Here is an 18,940-nt window from a genome sequence, read left to right as displayed (position 1 = left end):
TATATGAATGACTCACACAACTTCAAAATGCTCGAATATTTGACAGTTGACATGCTGGAGGGAAGGGATGCCATCCAGAGGGACCCTGACAGGCTGAAGAGGTGGGCCCGTGCCAACCTCGTGAAGTTCAACAAGGCCAAGTGCAAGGTCCTGCACATGGGTGAGGGCAATCCCAAACACAAATACAGGTTGGGCAGAGAATGGATTGTGAGCAGCCCTGCGGAAAAAGACTTGGGAGTGCTGGTGGACAAGAAGCTCAACATGAGCCAGCAATGTGTACTTAGAGCCCAGAAGGCCAACCACATCCTGGGCTGCATCAAAAGAATTGTGGCCAGCAGGCCGAGGGAGGTGATTCTGCCCATCTACTCTGCCCTGGTGAGACCCCACCTGGAGTACTGCATCCAGCTCCAGAACCCCCAACATTAGAAGCGCGTGGACCTGTTGGAGCAAGTCCAGAGGAGGCCATGAAGATGACCAGAGAGATTGAGCACCTCTCCTATGGGAACAGGTTGAAAGAGCTGGGGCTGTTCAGCCTGAAGAAGAGAAGGCTCTGGGGAGACCTTATTGCGGCCTTCCAGTACCTCAAGGGGGCTGATAAGAAAGACGGGGAGAAACTCTTCAGCAGGGGCAGTTGTGATAGGACAAAGGGTAATGGCTTTAAAATGGTGGGAAATAGATTCAGATGGGACATAAGAAAGAAATTTTTTACACTGAGGGTGGTAGAACACTGGAACAGGTTGCCCAGAGAGGTCGTGGATGCCCCATCCCTGGAAACGTTCAAGGCCAGGTTGGACGGGGCTCTGAGCAACTTGTTCTGGTTGGAGATGTTCCTGCCCCTTGCAGGGGGGTTGGACTAGATGAATTTTAAAGGTCCCTTCCAACCCAACCTATTCTATCATTTTTTATCTCTTATATCTGTTTTGCCAGTACAAGACAGTGATAGGAAAGGAACTGGAGTCTCTTCCAAGAGATGAAAGTAAAATAAAAAAGGAACATTTCAGCTAAAAGAATACTCAAACATTATTTACAAATTTTGCATGGTAACATCTCCTGAAAACTCCTACAGTACAGTGCACTTTTCCTGGATGTCCTCTGTGTGAGTTCTTTCAAGGAGAGAAAGGGTGTTTGTCCATTTCTCAGTCACAAAGAACAAAGTCATGGTGAAAATACTTTCTTAACCTTAGTTCAGTATATTTTCTATTTAGTCTGCTTTACTTTGGAGATATTCCCTTTAAAAGAACTGACAGTAACTCTTCAGATGTGCCGCACCCTTCAAGCCAGAATGACTGCTTTGAGGTTATAATCCATACACTTAAAAGTCTACAGTTTTTCTTGTGTATAAAGCACTTTCCTACATGTGGAAGCCATGAAATCAATCATATCTGGCGATATATTTCTGTTTACCTTTAAAAAGCGACTGTTCACTTCTATAAAAAAATGATACCATAATCTAAACCAAATGTATAGCTCTTACTGAGGTGAAACCCAATCAGTAATCTACATTTGAGAAGCAGGAATTGGATGAGAAGCAGTTTTTAATAAAAAATGCACATAGAATCTCTCCTTTCTATAAAGCATTCTACAGAAAGTTCTCTTTGACTATATTTAGAAACACTTTGCACCTAATGGCAAGCAAAGGAAAACACTGCACAGTCATTGTGTCCTGCAGAAATGTATACACTCAGAGGACCTACATAGTAACAAGAGTAAAAAAATCAAGAGAGATGACAGAGTCAAAGCCAAAATCCAAACCTGCTTATACTTCGCTTTGTATTCAAAGCACTACCCCTTAAAGATCAAGTTAAAAAAAAAAAAAAAGATGGACAACTTTGTATAAAATCATGCTAAAGAACCGCAGAGTGCCAACACAGCAGATTTTGGAGAAAGGGTTAAACTCGTGTCTTCATATTAAATCTAAAAATAGTACTCTGACAGTCCTCATCCTTTTTTCAGTAGAGGCACTCCCAAAACATTAATTAAGCCTGTACATTACTAGCCTGTACAAGTCTGTAAACTATACAAAGGGATCAATTTACCCAGCCAATTACAACCTTTAGGCTGGAGAACACTGGATGTTTCAAACTAAACAGCATGAGTAGTTTAGAATATAATATACAGATGAAATTGTAGGAGGAATCAAAGGAGGAAAAATGTAATTGCTTGGTTTGGAATAAGGAGGGATATGATTTATATTTCTTTACTTTTGTTTACATCTCATGGGAACTCCAAGGAACAAGCTCTTCTTACCTGTGAGTACATAATCGTACCGGTTGACCTTGTTCAGCTTTAGTCCTTCATACAGTTCATGAAGTTCATCTGAATTTAACACTTGACCCTTCCAGTGGGCATAACCTGCAAAGTAAATGCCAGATAATTTTTCAAGAGATAGATTTTCTGCTTGGGATCACACAGACTATACACTTGGAGGGACCATATCAGATATTAGCTCTAGAAAGCATTTCCACCTCCTCTCCCATAAAACACTGTTGCTGAATGAAAGCTGCTATCAGCAAAACAGCTACATGCTCAATTTCTTAGCACCTCTGTTTCCCAAATAATCTAGAGTGAATACACTGGAGTTTGAGACTGTCCCTTATCAGCAAATCGAGCAGACCACACACAAGGTCCTGCAAGCTTTCCCATGGAGTCTACACAATGATCCCTTATTGCGTGTGGAGGGCGAAAAATGTATGTTCACTGGAGGAGGGTGTCAGTATCATCTATTTTTGTTATTTTATACTGTAAATAAAAGGAAAAGATCGACAGCTAGATGACAATCTATCTGGACACAGGCATGCAGCACTGCTGCACCCATCAGATACAGCGTTCACTGGTATCTGCATGTAACAGATAGAGCAACCATAGCAGAACATAGTCATGCACGCTCTTGAAACACACAATGTCATCTGACAGATTTTCTTCCAAAAATAGCACAGTTTTAATGATAAGGATCCTGGAGGAGGCAAATAAGTATGAGATAGAAACTATGAACAGAAAAATAATATCCATACACTTTTCTACTTGAATGACCTCTTAAGAATTACAAGCCAATATTCTTGGCCGAGAAGCGAATGAAAGGTGAAGTTACTTGGGAGAAGCTGAACTGATTTCAGCAAACAGCAGACCAAGCTCCATTGCAGTCAATTTCAAGGGGGAAAAAAAGAAAAAAATCTTCCTTGACAGACTCTAAACATTTGTTAAAAAAATGTAACTGCACCATGCCCCTTGTCAGCAAAGCCTGCTCTCCTAGATGGGAGCTATCACTCCCTTGTATAGAAGAATGAGGCTTCCTCCAGGACATTAGATGAAACATCCACAATCTAACTCTTCTAACCTCCATAAATTCAGAGTTTGTTAAAAAGCTATCTTTTTAATAACTGGAGCTGGGAGAAATGAAATGTTATCTTCTTCCACACGACCCTCATGTGAAGACAATGGTATTTTGTTTGTTTTAATTTCTGCTCTTGGAGATATAAAGTTTTGTGATAAAAACTGTTGGCTTTGATGATCACTCTAAACTGTGTTATTAGAGTAACAGCCAAAAGATGCCTAGAGCCTAGGACAAGCACATTTTTTGGTTTTCCTTCTTCGAATGCAGAGTGAGCAGATGGATCATTTTGTTCTCCTCAGCTCACAAAGGCCTAGTCTCTAAAACACGACTTGCTGCCAGTTGGCTGGAGGACTGACTCACATCAGCCACTGTGATCTCCTCCTAAATGCTTTTTAAAAAGTCTTTGTGAAGAAAAAGACAAGTGAGGGATTCCCATATGTGAGGGCTCTAGTTCCATTGCAGAACACAGTGATATTCAAAACAGCAACGCCTAACATGCAGGCACAGGTCTAGCCCCAAGTATATGAGGAACCCTTCACTACAACTGACTCAAGTATTTGGTTTATTTAACACATATGCAGATGTTTGTTCTGTCACATCTACAGCATCAAGAGAGAAATAATCCGCCCTTTCCTCTTCCCCGAATCTATACTACAAAGAGGACACAACAGTTCCTTTTATTCCAGTGTGCCCATTAATGAAACTGAGTGCAGTTTTCAGCCAGAATCAAAGTCAGCTGGCAAAAGAGCAGTCATTCATCTTACATATGGCCATAAAACTACCTACGATAGATTGTCTGGAAAATCTAGATACTCTCAGGAGCTATTTCTGCAGAGGGATTTTGCACATTCACAATTTAGCTAAAAGTTAACCTTCCTACATCAAGCTGTCTTAAACAGTCAACGCACAGGATCCGTGTCACGCTGATCCTCCACTGAGGAAGAGAAATAAATGCAGAAACAAAATGTTAGGTAGTAGCCCAGCTTAGCTCAGAAATCGGTCAAGTTATCCACGTAGAGCAGGGACATTGTCCAAACTCTGTAGCAGTGACTTCCAAGGGTATCTAGAGGATCCTTTTTACTACCTGGTAACAACATGTAATACAACCTAAATCACATGATAGCTGGAGGGAAAAAAAAAGCCCTAGGGAAGCACTCAGGGAAGCCCCAGCTATTCAGACAGAAGAAAAAGGGCAGTGCCTTCACTGGATCTGCAAAGAACCGTGATTTCACTAGGAGCTGAATGATGTTTGAGTAAGAAGAAACAAAATCAAAACTGCTGGCAAGATGGAAACCACCCTAAGCGCTTTCCCGTGGGGTAACTTCATGATGAACAAGGGGCAAATTCAACGACTCTGCATTTATCCTAGTCTCCTGGTGGAATATAAAACCAAAAAGCAGCTTCTGTAAAGGGACAGAAGAAAAAGTCAGTTACTCACATCCAAAAAAGGTTTCACTAACTGAAGGATTGATACCTTGGGGTTCCAGGCAGAGGGAGAAAGGCTATCTTGAAAGGGGAAATGCAAAAAATCCAGATAGATAATGTGTGGTCAAAAAACCACTGCATAGCCCTGAGTCCAGAGCTAGTTAGCAGGGAATGCCAACAGCAAGCATGGGAAGTCCAAGTGGCTTTAGGGAAAAGCATGAATGGTTGGATATAAGGATGGTAACGAGGAACCACTATCTTCCTCGGATAGACGTGAGAACTCGACTGGCAATAAGCACATCTGAAGGTCCAGAGCTGCTTTGCAAGACCTAAAAGTCAGCTTCCCTGAGATGTTATCCCTGTGCCTACACCACTAAATATGAATATCTGGGAAACAGCAAGAAAAAACTTAAAATCTTCTGTTTAACTGTCCACTTACTCTAATCCCTACTCGGCAGTAATATTTCCACTGTGGCACTCAACAAAACAAGTTCAAAGTCTCACAGTACCTGGCTATTTGCACACATTGTACAAGAACCACAGCCAAGAAACCTAAAAAATGAGTTTCAAGTTTGTACTTGGCAAAGCAACTGCATCCTATTTGGAGATCACAGAGCTGGTTAGGCATAGCAGCTGGATGAAATTATTACTCTTTTATCTTGGATACTAAGGTAAGATCTTGGCTTCTATCTTCCACAAAGGAAGAAAGCTGAGTCTTCCTTGTTTTGGTTACAAAAATAATAACCAAATAATTCCCCTCAGTGCTGGACTGAGAGAGCTGAGAGAACACTGCAAATCATGATACAGCTCTCCAAAACCACACTTGGCTCAGACTGACTGGCTCCCAGATTAGTAATAATTTTAAACACAGAGATGAACATAAACATTTAAACATCTTTATACTCCTTCTGCATATCTGCCTTTTATTGTAATTAAATGTTATATATTTGCTTTTAAGCAGATAAGGGAATGAAAAACAGGTAAGATATGATGCCTCTTGACACTTATCCCTCTAAAATGATAAACGTATTCATTAGTCTCCAAGAAAATGTCTTGGTTCATCTGTATGGAAAAGAAAAAAAAAAAAAAAACCAACCAAAAAAACCCCACACAACCAAGAGAGGCAGCTAATACTGCTTTCCTCCACTGGTACAGTTTTTTCTCTGTTGGAATGTATTTATAAGCCTCTTAATTACTTTCAAAAACAAGGAAAAAAGAAAAGAAAAAAAATCTCGGGCATACCAGAAGGGAAAAAAAAAAACAAGCACCAGAAAACAAAACCTGAAAAAAGCGCTACCATTTAAGTATAGCAAGGCATGTAAGATTTCTTTGTTTTCCAAGCCAGAACATTCTGTTCTGAGGTTTGAGTTACTCCTGTGGTGCTCCCTGCAAAACTATTCCAAGTGGCTTCAGTAACCAAGTATTTCACATGGGAAAAAGGAAGAAAGATGTAGTATTTAAGGCACATGGTGGGAAGGTAATTTGGTCCCAGCTCTGTCACAAAATTCACATGCAAACTGTGGCAGATAACCTGATCTAAATACATGACTTAATCTTCAGCTACAAGAAAGCCTTCAATAAAATGCAAAATACAGTACCAAATTCTCCATTGGGTTTTTCACAGCTGGTCAGTGTAGGAGTAAAATACTACCACTTTTAGGCATGAGTGGAGATCTTTTTCTTTTTGTCCTGCACTGCACAGGTGTGAATGACTGCATATGGGCGGTAGACTGCAGAATCACATCAACAAAACCTAATTATAATTTCTCATGTGTTAGACCTACCAGCCAACCCAATCACGCACTACACACCCACTAAGTGGAAGTAAAAAGTTATTTGATTAAAAACAAAAAGAAAAGGAACAGAAAAAAACCCAGGCTATTTGTTCTGGAGCAGTTTCAAAGATAGGATTTGGATGGCAAAGCAAGCACATTATATGCTTATTACTAACCTACCAATTAAAAACAAAAATACAAATTACTGAAGAATTAAAAATGCACCCCAAAAATCAACGATACAAGTAAAAAAAAAAATCTATTTTTATTTTTGCACATCAGACAATGAGATGCTTCTGCAAACAATGCACTAAAATAGAATAAAGTACAGAATCTTTGTAGGTTGCATGACAGCTTCTTTTATTTGCACATGAAGCACGATGCCATTCAAGAGTGAGTCACTCTAATCATAAAAGTTCCTTATCAAGCAACATGACAAACTGTTCTCCCAGGGGGACTGATTTAAAGCACATTTTTTAAATTTCAGGATTAATAGAGACTGAAGAAAGCTGAATTTTCTGAGCAGGAGTCAGCAGAAATAGGCCTGTGGTATCTTACTAAAAAGCAATAATGATTCACCAAAAAGCCTGTTAGTCATAAATTCTCTCTGCATTTTATTTTTTGCTGACAAGACCAGGTTTAAAGACAGGGATGGAAAAAGAAAGCACGCTATGTCCAAAACCTCACAGACTTTGCTACCTGTGCTCCCTCTGGTACCTCTCATTCTTTTAGAAACTGGAGTTCGCAGACTTTGAACCAAAAATTTACCCTTCAGCTTTAATACTGACCACCAAAAGGGTTATCCTAAGATCTTGTTCTTGTAACAAAATCAAGTTCATCCAGTACAAGAAAATCGTTCACCCAGTACAATTCCTGCGTACTGCAGCACTGCTCCAAACACAAGCCACAGCCCAGCACAGCAATTTCTGCTCATTAATCCCTGCAGTCGCACAGATGGCACGTACATTGATTTCCATGTTCTAGTGCAAGTTTGTGTGCAAGCAAGGGTAAATGTTCAAGCTTGGAAAAGTCTTCATACGAGGATACCACATGTTCCTACATGTCTCTCTCAAAGAGGAGGCTTAGAATCTGTCCTTCAATTTAAGAAAAGGTAGAAAGGACTTCATGGAAGATCTGCAGTGTTAGAAAACTAGACCTGCCATAAAAGGGAGTATGTACCCTTCCTTTGTTTTCCATTGCTTCTTCCTTCAGCCAAATGACCAATACTTCTAACTATAATCTCCCTTTACTCACATTTGGCAAGTGCCAAACGTTTACCATATTGTGAATTTTTTTCTGAAAGCTGTGCTTCCAAAGGCACAAGGTTGTGCAGTGATCTTTGGGATTTTTTAACCCATTTACTAAGACAATCAGGATTACAGGAAAAAAAAAGAAATAATGGGAGGACTCCTAAATACGAGACAAAACAAAAGTTTCAAGTATGTTAAAGACTTGCGAACTTTGAGACATTTTTGGTTTTGAGATGTTTATTTAGGCCTTCTTAGGAGGGAGGAAAAAACAAAATCACTGATTTGTTGTTCCTTCTACTATCTTCATTGTCTGCCAAACCTTGAATGAAGTACTAGTAACCTTTCTCCAGCTGTAATGCTATTAAAAAAAAAATCCTTCTTTTCTGTTTTAAGAACCTGATCATCTTATTGGTAATTTAATTTTCCAGCCTTCAGACACATTCAGTTTATGGTCCAATAAAACCTCTATTAAGTTCTTTTAACGCCCTATAAAGCTGATTTAATTTTGAAACTGAAAGCCAGAAAACGACAGGTGCTCTCCATTTTGAGCACTGAGTTATTTCATGTGAAAAAATTGCTCAATTTCTGGAAGATTACAACAGTTTTACCCAGCTATCAAAAACTAAACAACAAAAAATCCCAAACTCCAAAACTAAATACATTAAAGAAACATAAGTCACATCTAAGTATCGCTTAAAAACATGAGAGAACCTTTGTACTGTGCCAAAGGGTACAAGCAAAATAAGCAGCTTTTTGCCTGAGCCACTAAAGACCCTTACTCCTTCTTTAATTATTACCTCTTTTGTGTCTTTCCTCAACAGGCAGAAATGGCTTTCTAGCTACCTTTGAAACATTCATTTCTTCCTCCCAGGGTGATGACAAAATTCATTTCAGGACAGAAACATATTATAACCTTTTGAATGTTGCACGGAGATCAAAATAGTAAGAGAGGACAGAGGCCTCCTGGTTTGCTCTCTGTTCCAAAAACTAGCAGTTTATTAATACATCTGTACTTGTGAGCTACTAGGAAAGTATCTCAACTTTTGTCTTGTTTTTTTTTCCCCTGTCAGAAAATATGTTGGCTCTTGTCCAAGATGTTAAAGTTTGCACTTGTTCCTGGATTATTTTTTAAGACACCCTTAAAGTTTCTTTATCTAGAGTAGAGCTCCCCTCAAACAACCTGCCACCACCATGACAGTAGATATGACTGATCCAAAAATAGCAAGTCACTTGGAGCTTCTTTACGGGTGAAAGGCAGTGCTAACACAAACATAAATTTCAGCTTTCCTTTGAAAAATAAAGTCCTCTAGCACTGTGAGTGTTAGGAAGTCTGAAAGTATTACGCAAGTGCATCATGTTCAGACATAGAACCCAAGTAAAAATATACCCAAATGTATTAACACACCATCCCCTTCCTCACATTAGAATGTAATTCTAGGATACTTGCTAGCCATCTGGGTGGGCACATAAAGAAAGATTGCATCTAGCTCAGTATTCTTCTGATGCTTGGGTTGGAAATACGATTAGGAGTGTCAGAGGGCCATAATGCACAGAAAACAGTACTGAAGAGTCCCCTGTTCACAGGCCTGCCTGCACAGATGGCCCTATTTGTGATATTTCACTGTCTGAGTTTATTAGATTACTGCCTAGCAAAAGAAACTCACACTCTGAAGTAGCAGAACAAGACACCACCACATCATATCATGCCTTAATCCCAAATCCAGACTTCTGTGAGACTTTAACCAAAACATGAAAATTACATTTCTGTTTATATCCTGAAAATGTGAGTGAAGACATAAGACCGATCTCCTTTCCACTGTCATGTGATGAGGTGAGCCACATGTTAGTAGAGGTGAGCGACTGTGGAGTGGTATTCGAAGACATTTGTAAAATTTTACCTGTGTGGTTTGAAAACTGGACAGAGTTCACCGTATCAACTTCAAATCCCAAAACCTGTAACAGAACACAGGAATAGTTATTTGAATAACACAGCTTTGTTAATATGTTATCAATACCACAGAACACAAGAAAGGATTCTAATTTCTGAGTGCATATTTAAAAATACTGAACACTGTTTTAAAGTGAAAGCTGAGTCAATATACATGCAACATAAACAAACAATGAAGTACTTTACTACAGCAAGGGACGTGGAACAGAAGTGAGACTGGCGACAGCACCAGAAAAACAGAGCTCTGGATCCTCAGACTAGAGTTCATCTGGGGATAAGGACAGAGAGGCTGGTCCAGCAGAAATCACTGAAGCCCTGAAGAAAGCCTTGGCTAGTCTTTCTTGACAAGAAAAGCAGTTTAAATTTCAAGGTACGAAATTAATATAAAATACAGAGGGAGGATGCTGTTAGTATTCCAGAAAGCCAATCTTTCTAAAAGGAGGACAGAAGAATCTTAAAAGGGATCAATGTTATGAGCCATACTTGGATTTCACAAGCAGTTTCTTTACGACTAAAGGAGAATAGAAAGAAATCACAGAAAATTAATTTGGGGCATGATTAGGCAATCAAAGGGAGAGAGCTCTCAAAAACACAAAGTAAAAGAAGTCTAAAGCATGCTCCAAAAGCCACCTGCTACCTTGCATTACCAGTCATTCAAATATTGAAACATCCAAGAATGTGCTAGTGCTATCAACAAACACATTCTTGTTGCCCAAAAAGAGGTAAGTATTATGAAAATAAGAGCATTGAATTAGGAGAAAACAAATGAGGATTTTTAACTTGACAATACCTGCTTAATACAGACAGGCATTGCTGTTCAAGCCATTTTTAGACATTTTTATGTGCCACGAAACAAATTCTAATGCAACAGTGACAGTCTGACATTTAATATTTGTTTCCACATCCTACTTGCTCTGAGTAAGAATTCTCCTCAAAAGATGAGCTGCTATATATGGCTCAGTGAGTCATACCGGGAGATAATAGTAATGATGCATTGCTGTTTATGATCCACTTTCAGGCAATTTGCTAGGGAGGGGGGAGTGCAGAAACAAAGCTTTTGCCAGTCACGTTTCTCACCAAGATGCACGCCTCTCCCTTTTCATCACAAAGGCAACCCCTTCACATACGCTAAAAATCTCTCAGCCTATGGTGTCAGACATTAGGTTTTTCCTGTGCATGTACTTTCTCTCACACGTGAAAGCTGTTAAGCCTTAAACCCCTTATTTCAAACCCTGAGCTGTTACAAGATGGAGGTACGTGCTGCAACGGGTAGTTCCTTCTGCCTGCAGGTACTGCATTTCTGTCATTTTACAGCTCAGAGTCCACTCAGGTCTTAGGAGAACAAGCCTCTTCTTTCAATATATAATAAAGGTTTCTTTCATTCCTAACCAGAAAGGAGAGTAATTTTACGTTAATGATAGACAGAATGGTGGGTTGTCTGATCTTGATCAAGTTAAAATTAACCTCAGCTTCTACTCTCACCCCCGTTTCTTATTTCACCTTGGTGGATTATATTTTAAAGACCCAGGAATGAAAGGGATGAGAACATGGCAATACTGCTATGACCTTGACCTTGATGCACATGCTCTTCAAAGAAATAAATGAGAATACTGCTTCTAATGAGACTGACATCCCATATTCAATTCCCCTCCCTGCAATTAATCGACCTAAGAACTTCTAATTTCCTTCAAACGTCTTGGCAACAATTGTGAATTAATCCATTTCTGCGCAATATTTAGATCACATCTTTCCAACTATTAAACACTTGATACTACTGAACACACTATGATTTACTAGCTAATCAGGTTTACACCTCGTGCTTTAGGCAAGAAGAGCATGCAAAATTGCTTGTAGGGAGGGCTGTTTTATAGTACGGACAAGCACTCTACCAGCTGCTAGTCACCAGAAAGAGCAAGCCGCCTTTATTGTCTCCACCAGCACTAGCTATCATTCAATTTCTCAACAAACTTTTCCATAGGATTTTTGATTTTTAGTTTGTTTTGGCTGGTTTACCTGCTTCAACCAGCAGAAGGGAAAATACAATGGAGGCCACCTCTAACCTGACACCTAGCTGTCTCCAAGAGCTTAGCTGAACACTTGGTAAAAAAGAGTTAAAGTGCTTTTGAATAGTCAAGGAAAGTCACAGACAGCTCAAATTCAGCAAAAGAGCTTTCTCATCAGTGCAAAGCAGGCTAAAAAGCCTTGGAAGGTGTCCCTAACAATCACTTAATGGTGTTAGTCTACTCCGTCACAGTTTCTAATTTGCCTTAAAGTTCTGTTTCGAGTAAATGTACATGACTTATCTAAGACACCCAATTACCAATTTTCTAGTTCTGATTCAACCCCCTTCAACAGTTGCTCTACTTCAAGGGTTTTCTCATTACAAAGATTCTTATCGAAACAGAGCAAGTAATTAAAAGACATAAAGTGTCATTTAAAAAACAAAGTACAATTAAAACTCCTAATAAATCACAGTATCATAGAATGGTTTGGGTTGGAAGGGACCTTCAAAGGTCGTCTAGTCCAACCCCCCTGCAAGGAGCAGGGACATCTCCAACCAGATCAGGTTGCTCAGAGCCCCATCCAACCTGGCCTTGAACGTTTCCAGGGATGGGGCATCCACCACCTCTCTGGGCAACGTGTTCCAGTGTTCTACCACCCTCAGTGTAAAACTTTTTGTTATGTCCAGTCTGAATCTACCTCCCCCCAGTTTAAAACCATTACCCCATGTCTTATCACAACTGGCCCTGCTGAAGAGTTTCTCCCCATCTTTCTTGTAGGCCCCCTTTAGGCACTGGAAGGCTGCTATAAGGTGTCCCAGGAGCTGCCTCTTCTCCAGGCTGAACAGCCCCAACTCTCTCAGCCTGTCCTCATAGGAGAGGTGCTCCAGCCCTCTGATCATCTTCGTGGCCTCCTCTGGACTCACTCCAACAGGTCCACATCTTCCTTATGTTGGGAGCCCCAGAGCTGGACACAGCACTCCAGGTGGGGTCTCATGAGAGCAGAATAGAGGGGCAGAATCATCTCCTTCAACCTGCTGGCCACAATTCTTTTGATGCAGCCCAGGATGCGGTTCACTTTCTGGGCTGCAAGCGCACATCACAAGCTCATGTTGAGCTTCTCATTCACTAGTACCCGCAAGTCCTTCTCCTCAGGGCTGCTCTCAATTCATTCTCTACCCAGCCTGTATTTGTGCTGGGGATTCATGAGGTTTGCACAGGCCCACCTCTCCAGCCTGTCAAGGTCCCTCTGGATGGCATCCCTGCCTTCTAGCATGTTGACGGCACCACACAGCTTGGTGTCATCAGTGAACTTGCTGAGGGTGCACTCTATCCCACTGCCCATGTCACCAATAAAGACGTTAAACAGGGCCGGTCCCTGATGTTAGGAACACGTACTACCTTTGTAACGAGAGCAATAGATGTTGAAGGCGTAGGCTTTAATATAAAGTATCAAAAAGAATACTGAAGTCATGTTAAGCCACTGTATGTTTGCTACCAAGGCAAACTGCATTGAAAAGTCTCATGGAATTTAATCATCAGATGACCTGAAAACAGGGCATACTGAAGTGCTAAAAAAAGTTGTCGACAGTAATCATCTTTTTTATGGCTACAGAGAAAACTGTGTCTTAATTTTGTTTGCATAGTTCATTTTAACAACCTGATCATTTAAAGTGGATAAGGAAATGTTAGCTTCCTCCTTCAACCAACAATTAAAAAACAGTACTAATAACTATCATCCTTGCATACCTAAAGGACCATACGTATCACAGTTTCTGATTTACTGAATGATGAATACTTTCCCTGTTTACAAAGGGAGCTGTATTCAAAAGATGTCTTGTTAAATTGTTGTAATATATACTTGTATTTTTCATTTCTTGGGCAGAGCTAACTAGAAGCACTGAGTTTGAGGTTTTTAAAATTTAATTGAAAATTTCTACCGAAACCAGAAGTTAAATAAATCTTAAGTGAAAGCTAACTACCTAATTAGAAATACACTATTTTCGTACGCAGACCTAGAAAACTGAGATCAGAGCAAATATATTGAATCAGATAAATCATACCAAAAAAAAAGAAAGACAGTCTATCATTGCTTGCATTTGCACACATAAGTACCCAATATCACCTGAAATTATGCATTCAGTTGGATATCAACAATTTTTCCAATGTCATAAACCAGTAAGAGTCAACCTTTCCTTTGGAAAATGACTAGAAAGTACAAATTCAATTATTTATATCAAGTTTCTTGCTTGTTGATATGAAACACATTTAAATAACTTAATTAATACATTTAAAATCAATCCACAGTTATTGATGTTTTTTCTACATTTAAAACCAAACCTCTCCATGTTTCTGAAGCAACTACATATATATATGCCAATTAAATTGCCACCTTAACACCTTTTGTGATTTTGTGAGCAATTTAAATGTTGTAATTCCTTAAAGACTGCGCATGAAATGGTAAATAAAGAGAGATCTATACAGTAGTTTTGTGTCATTCAGTCAACAGAGAACAAATTCAAGCTTGTAATGGTTTATCATGGTTCACTGAAACCTGCAGCTGTCTCTAGGCTTTGCTCAAAAAATACAGCAGAAGCCACAAGTAGCACTTTGCTAGGTCTACGCATGGGATAAATACCTTCATTGAGATATCAACAGTTTCACCTTATACCCACTGATGCACCACTTTCTCTTTGCTTCCTGAATTTCTTCATCTATCAGTCTGCTACATTTGGATAATGACCCAAAAACTGTCATTTTTCCATGTGTGTATGCATGTATGTGCTCCTTGCAACTCTGAGTAAATAAACTGAAGGAACTCACTCCATTTGGATTTTGCCTAGATCAGAAATAATGCCTTCAGATCTTATTTATAGTGTGAGGGCTGACCTGACTAAGAAATGCACAATAATGCTTAATTTATTGCTTCATTATACCAACTTGTAAACAGTCTATACCTGTATTACTTCCCCTGCTCCCTATAGAAAGCATCTTGTGATGATACTCCTGCCTCTGGTTTTGGAATTGTCCATTACGGCAGATACTCTGCAAGTGTCCAGCTGCCAGGGACACACATCCACTATCCCTTGTTTTGGATGATCTGGTCTCTTACAGGCCCTCCAGCAGAGAACAATTCACAGTTTCCATACCCTCCCTCTGCTGTCATTCAGTATAAATATCATTTGCCCACGGAATTGCAAATCCTGGGCAAATCTAAAGCCATAGCCAGTTTGGGTAAGGATGATAAGCACTCTTCAAAGGAAAAAGGTAACTAAGTTCATCCTAAATCTCTCAGCCTTGAGTCTAAGCAGTGGCCAGCACTAGGCCCGGCCAAGTCCACTGAACAAAGGGGAGCAACTTCTAGCAGTTTCTTACAGAAGGTGCCACCATAGCCACCCCTCACTAAATAAAACCAGAACATTGTCAAACAACATTCTTAAGATCCAAACTAAGGATGCCTACATCATACCATATAGTGGCATTTACTGCGACTGAAGTCTCAGAGGAGAATGGGTGATTCTAATTTATTTTTAAGTGTCTTCAAGCAAAGGAGGCAGAACTGTTACATTTCTAAAAATAAACCACAAAACATCAAAACCAGAGCAGTTTTATATTTGGAAGGCATGGCTGGCAGGTCTGAATGACACATTTGAGAAAAATATTTGGAAGATTAAATCAAAATACTCACACTGGAGCAGAATGCGTTTGAAGAAACAGCTAGCATGAAATACAGACTCCAGCATTATGCATGAGATCAAATTGGGCTTAGTTCTTCCCCACAAATAACTGAAGAAAAGGGACAAACGTCATCCAGTTCTTCCCACAATGCAGAAAGTGCCATCCCAGCCTTGCAAAGAGAAGGTGTGTCACTTGTGCAGGCATCTACTCTACAGAAACTATTAAGCACCCATCTCCAAACTAGCAAAGGCTCAAGGGAAAAATCAATGCACGAGGAGACTTCAGAATACACAGACAACCTCTAAAGGTGCTGACTCTTTTTGGAAAACTGGACCAACAGCTTAGCTTTTCTAAAAGCACAGAAGTAATTTAAACTTATATCCAGCCACCAAGCCACAAACAAGAAGCCAAAAATGGGATCTCCTTCAGGATTTAAATTTTACAAATCATGCCCATTGTTTTACTAGTATAACAACCTAAAGACCTAGACAGATAGAAAATGTCTTCAGTTATATGGGTTATATATATAGCTAGATCTCAGTTCTGGTTCACCTCTAAAAATGCAACCTTTTGGACTTTGCCACTGTGTTAGCGCATGAATTAGAGCTTTGTTTGAAATTTACAGTCTCTCTTCCTCTCCCTTCCAGAGAGAAGGGAGAGCTGAGAGAGTTGGGGCTGTTCAGCCTGGAGAAGAGGTGGCTCCGGGGAGACCTGATAGCGGTCTTCCAGTACCTCAAGGGGGCCTATAAGAAAGATGGGGAGAGGCTGTTCAGTAGGGCCTGTTGCGATAGGACGAGGGGTAATGGTTTTAAACTGGGGGGAGGTAGATTCAGACTGGACATAAGAACAAAAAGTTTTACACTGAGGGTGGTAGAACACCGGCACACGTTGCCCAGAGAGGTGGTGGATGCCCCATCCCTGGAAACGTTCAAGGTCAGGCTGGATGAGGCTCTGAGCAACCTGATCTAGTTGGAGATGTCCCTGCTTCTTGCAGGGGGGTTGGACTAGATGACCTTTGAAGGTCCCTTCCGACTCTAACCATTCTATGATTCTATGATTCTAAACATGCATTTATTTCAAGAGGACAGCCTAAGTTGTGCCTGTTATGTAAAGTGTGAGGGGGTGTATAACAAGAAGAAAAATATTCCATACTACGGAAAATTGTGAGAAATTAACAGGAAGATTGTGAAGCAAATGCAACATCTCAAATTCCGTTTCAATGACTGATAAGCTCTATGTTTATACTTGTGTAATCCACATTATGTACCAATGGTCTGGAGAGAAACAAAAGTATTCATTTTTACCTCCTAATCCTATTTGTTATTTGATTGTTAACACCACTTGAGACTGAAAACTGTTAATTTCAAAGATTAGCTCTGCCTCATAGTAAATATTAATATAAATTCTCATTTAATAATTTTATTTACTCTGAGAAATGCTTAGAGAAATGTGAAAAGCTGTTACTGAACTACTTCCATTTAAAATATGTTGTAGCTTTACTACGCTCCCATAGAGAAAAAAGCAAATTTTCAAAAGTATCACACACTTTATAGGACTCAAGTTTTCCTTTTTCCTTGCTTGTATTTGATTTGGGGGGAAAAAAAAAAGTTTTTAAAAAAATACATAAATATCTTAAAATCTCCTAAGTGTGCAAGAAAAACTGTCACTGGAATTACATGAACTTCTGAACTGAACGATGTTTTATTGCTTTCCTGGGTTCTAAACATTAGAAACAAACAAAACAAACAAGTTCTAATGCATTATATGTACATATTTAGAGAAACAGGTTTACAGAGGACTGAGAGAGATGCTGCGGAATTGCAGGCCTTGGAGGTTTTCAAGACTCAAGAGGACAAAGCCCTGAGCAACCTGGTCTGAAGTTAGTGCTGACCCATCTCTGAGCAGGAAGCTGGACTGGGGACCTCCCGAGGTCCCTTCCAGTCTGGGTCACTCCGTCATTTGATGATACTGTTATGTACAAAATGTTGAGCTTTATCTGTTGTCAAACTCCATGTGTAACATTACACAAAATATCATCACCTGCTACCTATCCTAAAGTTTTAAGGACAAAAAACAGTGGTATGGTATGTTTACACTATTAACTATGCCAGCTTTGTCTATAAAGATAATACGGCCTTTGCTGTTAACGATCAGTGGACCAATTTAACTAGAATGCTTGAGTTTGTACTTAATTTCGACAACCTTAGAGAACAATGACCTAGTTCTGCAAGAATTAAATTCAATTAAAAATACCTCTCTATTCTGCAACATGGTCAGTACATATTTCTTTCTTTGGCCACTGGGTTTATGCCTCTGGTGGCATTTCATTTTAAGGTCTGAAACTAAAAACACAAAGCAGTACTGCAACTCAAGTCAGAAGAAAAATCTAGAACAACGAGCAAAAGCAGAGAAAGGGAAAAAAAAAAAGCTGTGTGAGGAAGAAAAAAAAAAAAAAAGACTTTCTAAATTGCATACATGTTTCTTCCCTTTATGTTCCCTGATACATGTTCACAGGTTGGTATCTACATGTCATGAAACAAAGCCGAGACCTCCATCCAAACCCTCCAGTTCCTTTAAAGTTCTTAGTTTTGGAAAATGTTAGCTTTACCATACCAAACACATCAAACCAAATTTCCCCAAGCGAGCCCACAAACCAAACTGTTTGTAAACCACAAATTCAGGGAAAATAACACAGGCTGAAATTGCAAATCAAGCTGAGCCAATCACTCCTATCAATTCTTTTACTGTGAACACAAAGTACCTCATTTCTTGTATGCGTAATTAGAGCTTCACATCCAGATCTGAGCTACAAATGTGCCACAGGTGAAAATCCTACTATATAATTTCTTTGTTCATGTCTCTAAAAGGTAAGTTTATCTCCATGGGAAACACAGTTTGAAAAGAAAAGAGCACTGACTAAGAAGAAAGAAAGAATAAGATTCTAACTAGGAGAAGGGAACCTTTGAGACTCCACTTTTGAAAGGATTTGACCTGTATGGATCTAGATTGCTCCAAAATAAATGCAGCATTATATCACAACACTTAACTTCCTTGCACTTCAACTCTTCTGCTTTGTAGCAAGATATTCACTTTATAAGTAAAGTTCATGGAAAATGAATGACTCTGTTTAAATCAATATTCAAATGATGAACCATCCAAGCCAGGTATGTCCTGTCCTTTGTGCCAAGAGATGGCAACAAACTGCTGAGTTAGAGCAAAGTAATATTAAGAACAGTGAGAAAAACATTAACACAGACTAGACAAGTGAATCAAAACCATCCAGATAAAGCCTAAAAAGGCAGCATGGTGAATTATGCGCGGGATTCCAAATCAAGGATTCAGGTATGAAAACTCAGCTGTGCTAGTGACTAATTTTCCTTTACTGGGCAAGATCAACATGCAAGCATATTTTCAGAAACAACCACTAATTTCAACTGCTTTCCTACTTGATGACTAAATTGTGATGCCTAGGAATGATTCATAAAGTCAGGAAATCCAGGCAAATCTCACAGCTTTCACTTAGGAGTGATGGT

The 18,940-nt window shown here is 39.6% G+C and overlaps 1 protein-coding gene across 2 annotated transcripts in view; it reads right to left on the bottom strand.

The window, feature by feature from the left end:
• The window catches only part of PDXK (pyridoxal kinase), a 54,480-nt gene that overhangs the window by 21,534 nt on the left and 14,006 nt on the right, over nt 1-18,940 (bottom strand). For both annotated transcript variants that reach the window (XM_086766014.1, XM_086766024.1), the window contains exons 2-3: nt 9,680-9,734; nt 2,248-2,352 (exon numbers count right to left, since the gene is read on the bottom strand). In XM_086766014.1, the coding sequence (XP_086622140.1) occupies nt 2,248-2,352; nt 9,680-9,734 (160 nt within the window). The remainder of the gene's footprint in view (nt 1-2,247; nt 2,353-9,679; nt 9,735-18,940) is intronic.

The sequence above is a fragment of the Chlamydotis macqueenii genome, chromosome 1, assembly GCF_036417535.1.
Source record: "Chlamydotis macqueenii isolate bChlMac1 chromosome 1, bChlMac1.mat, whole genome shotgun sequence".
Taxonomy (NCBI): domain Eukaryota; kingdom Metazoa; phylum Chordata; class Aves; order Otidiformes; family Otididae; genus Chlamydotis; species Chlamydotis macqueenii.
The sequence above is the reverse complement of the archived record's forward strand: the minus strand, read 5'-3'. Positions and strand labels throughout refer to the sequence as shown.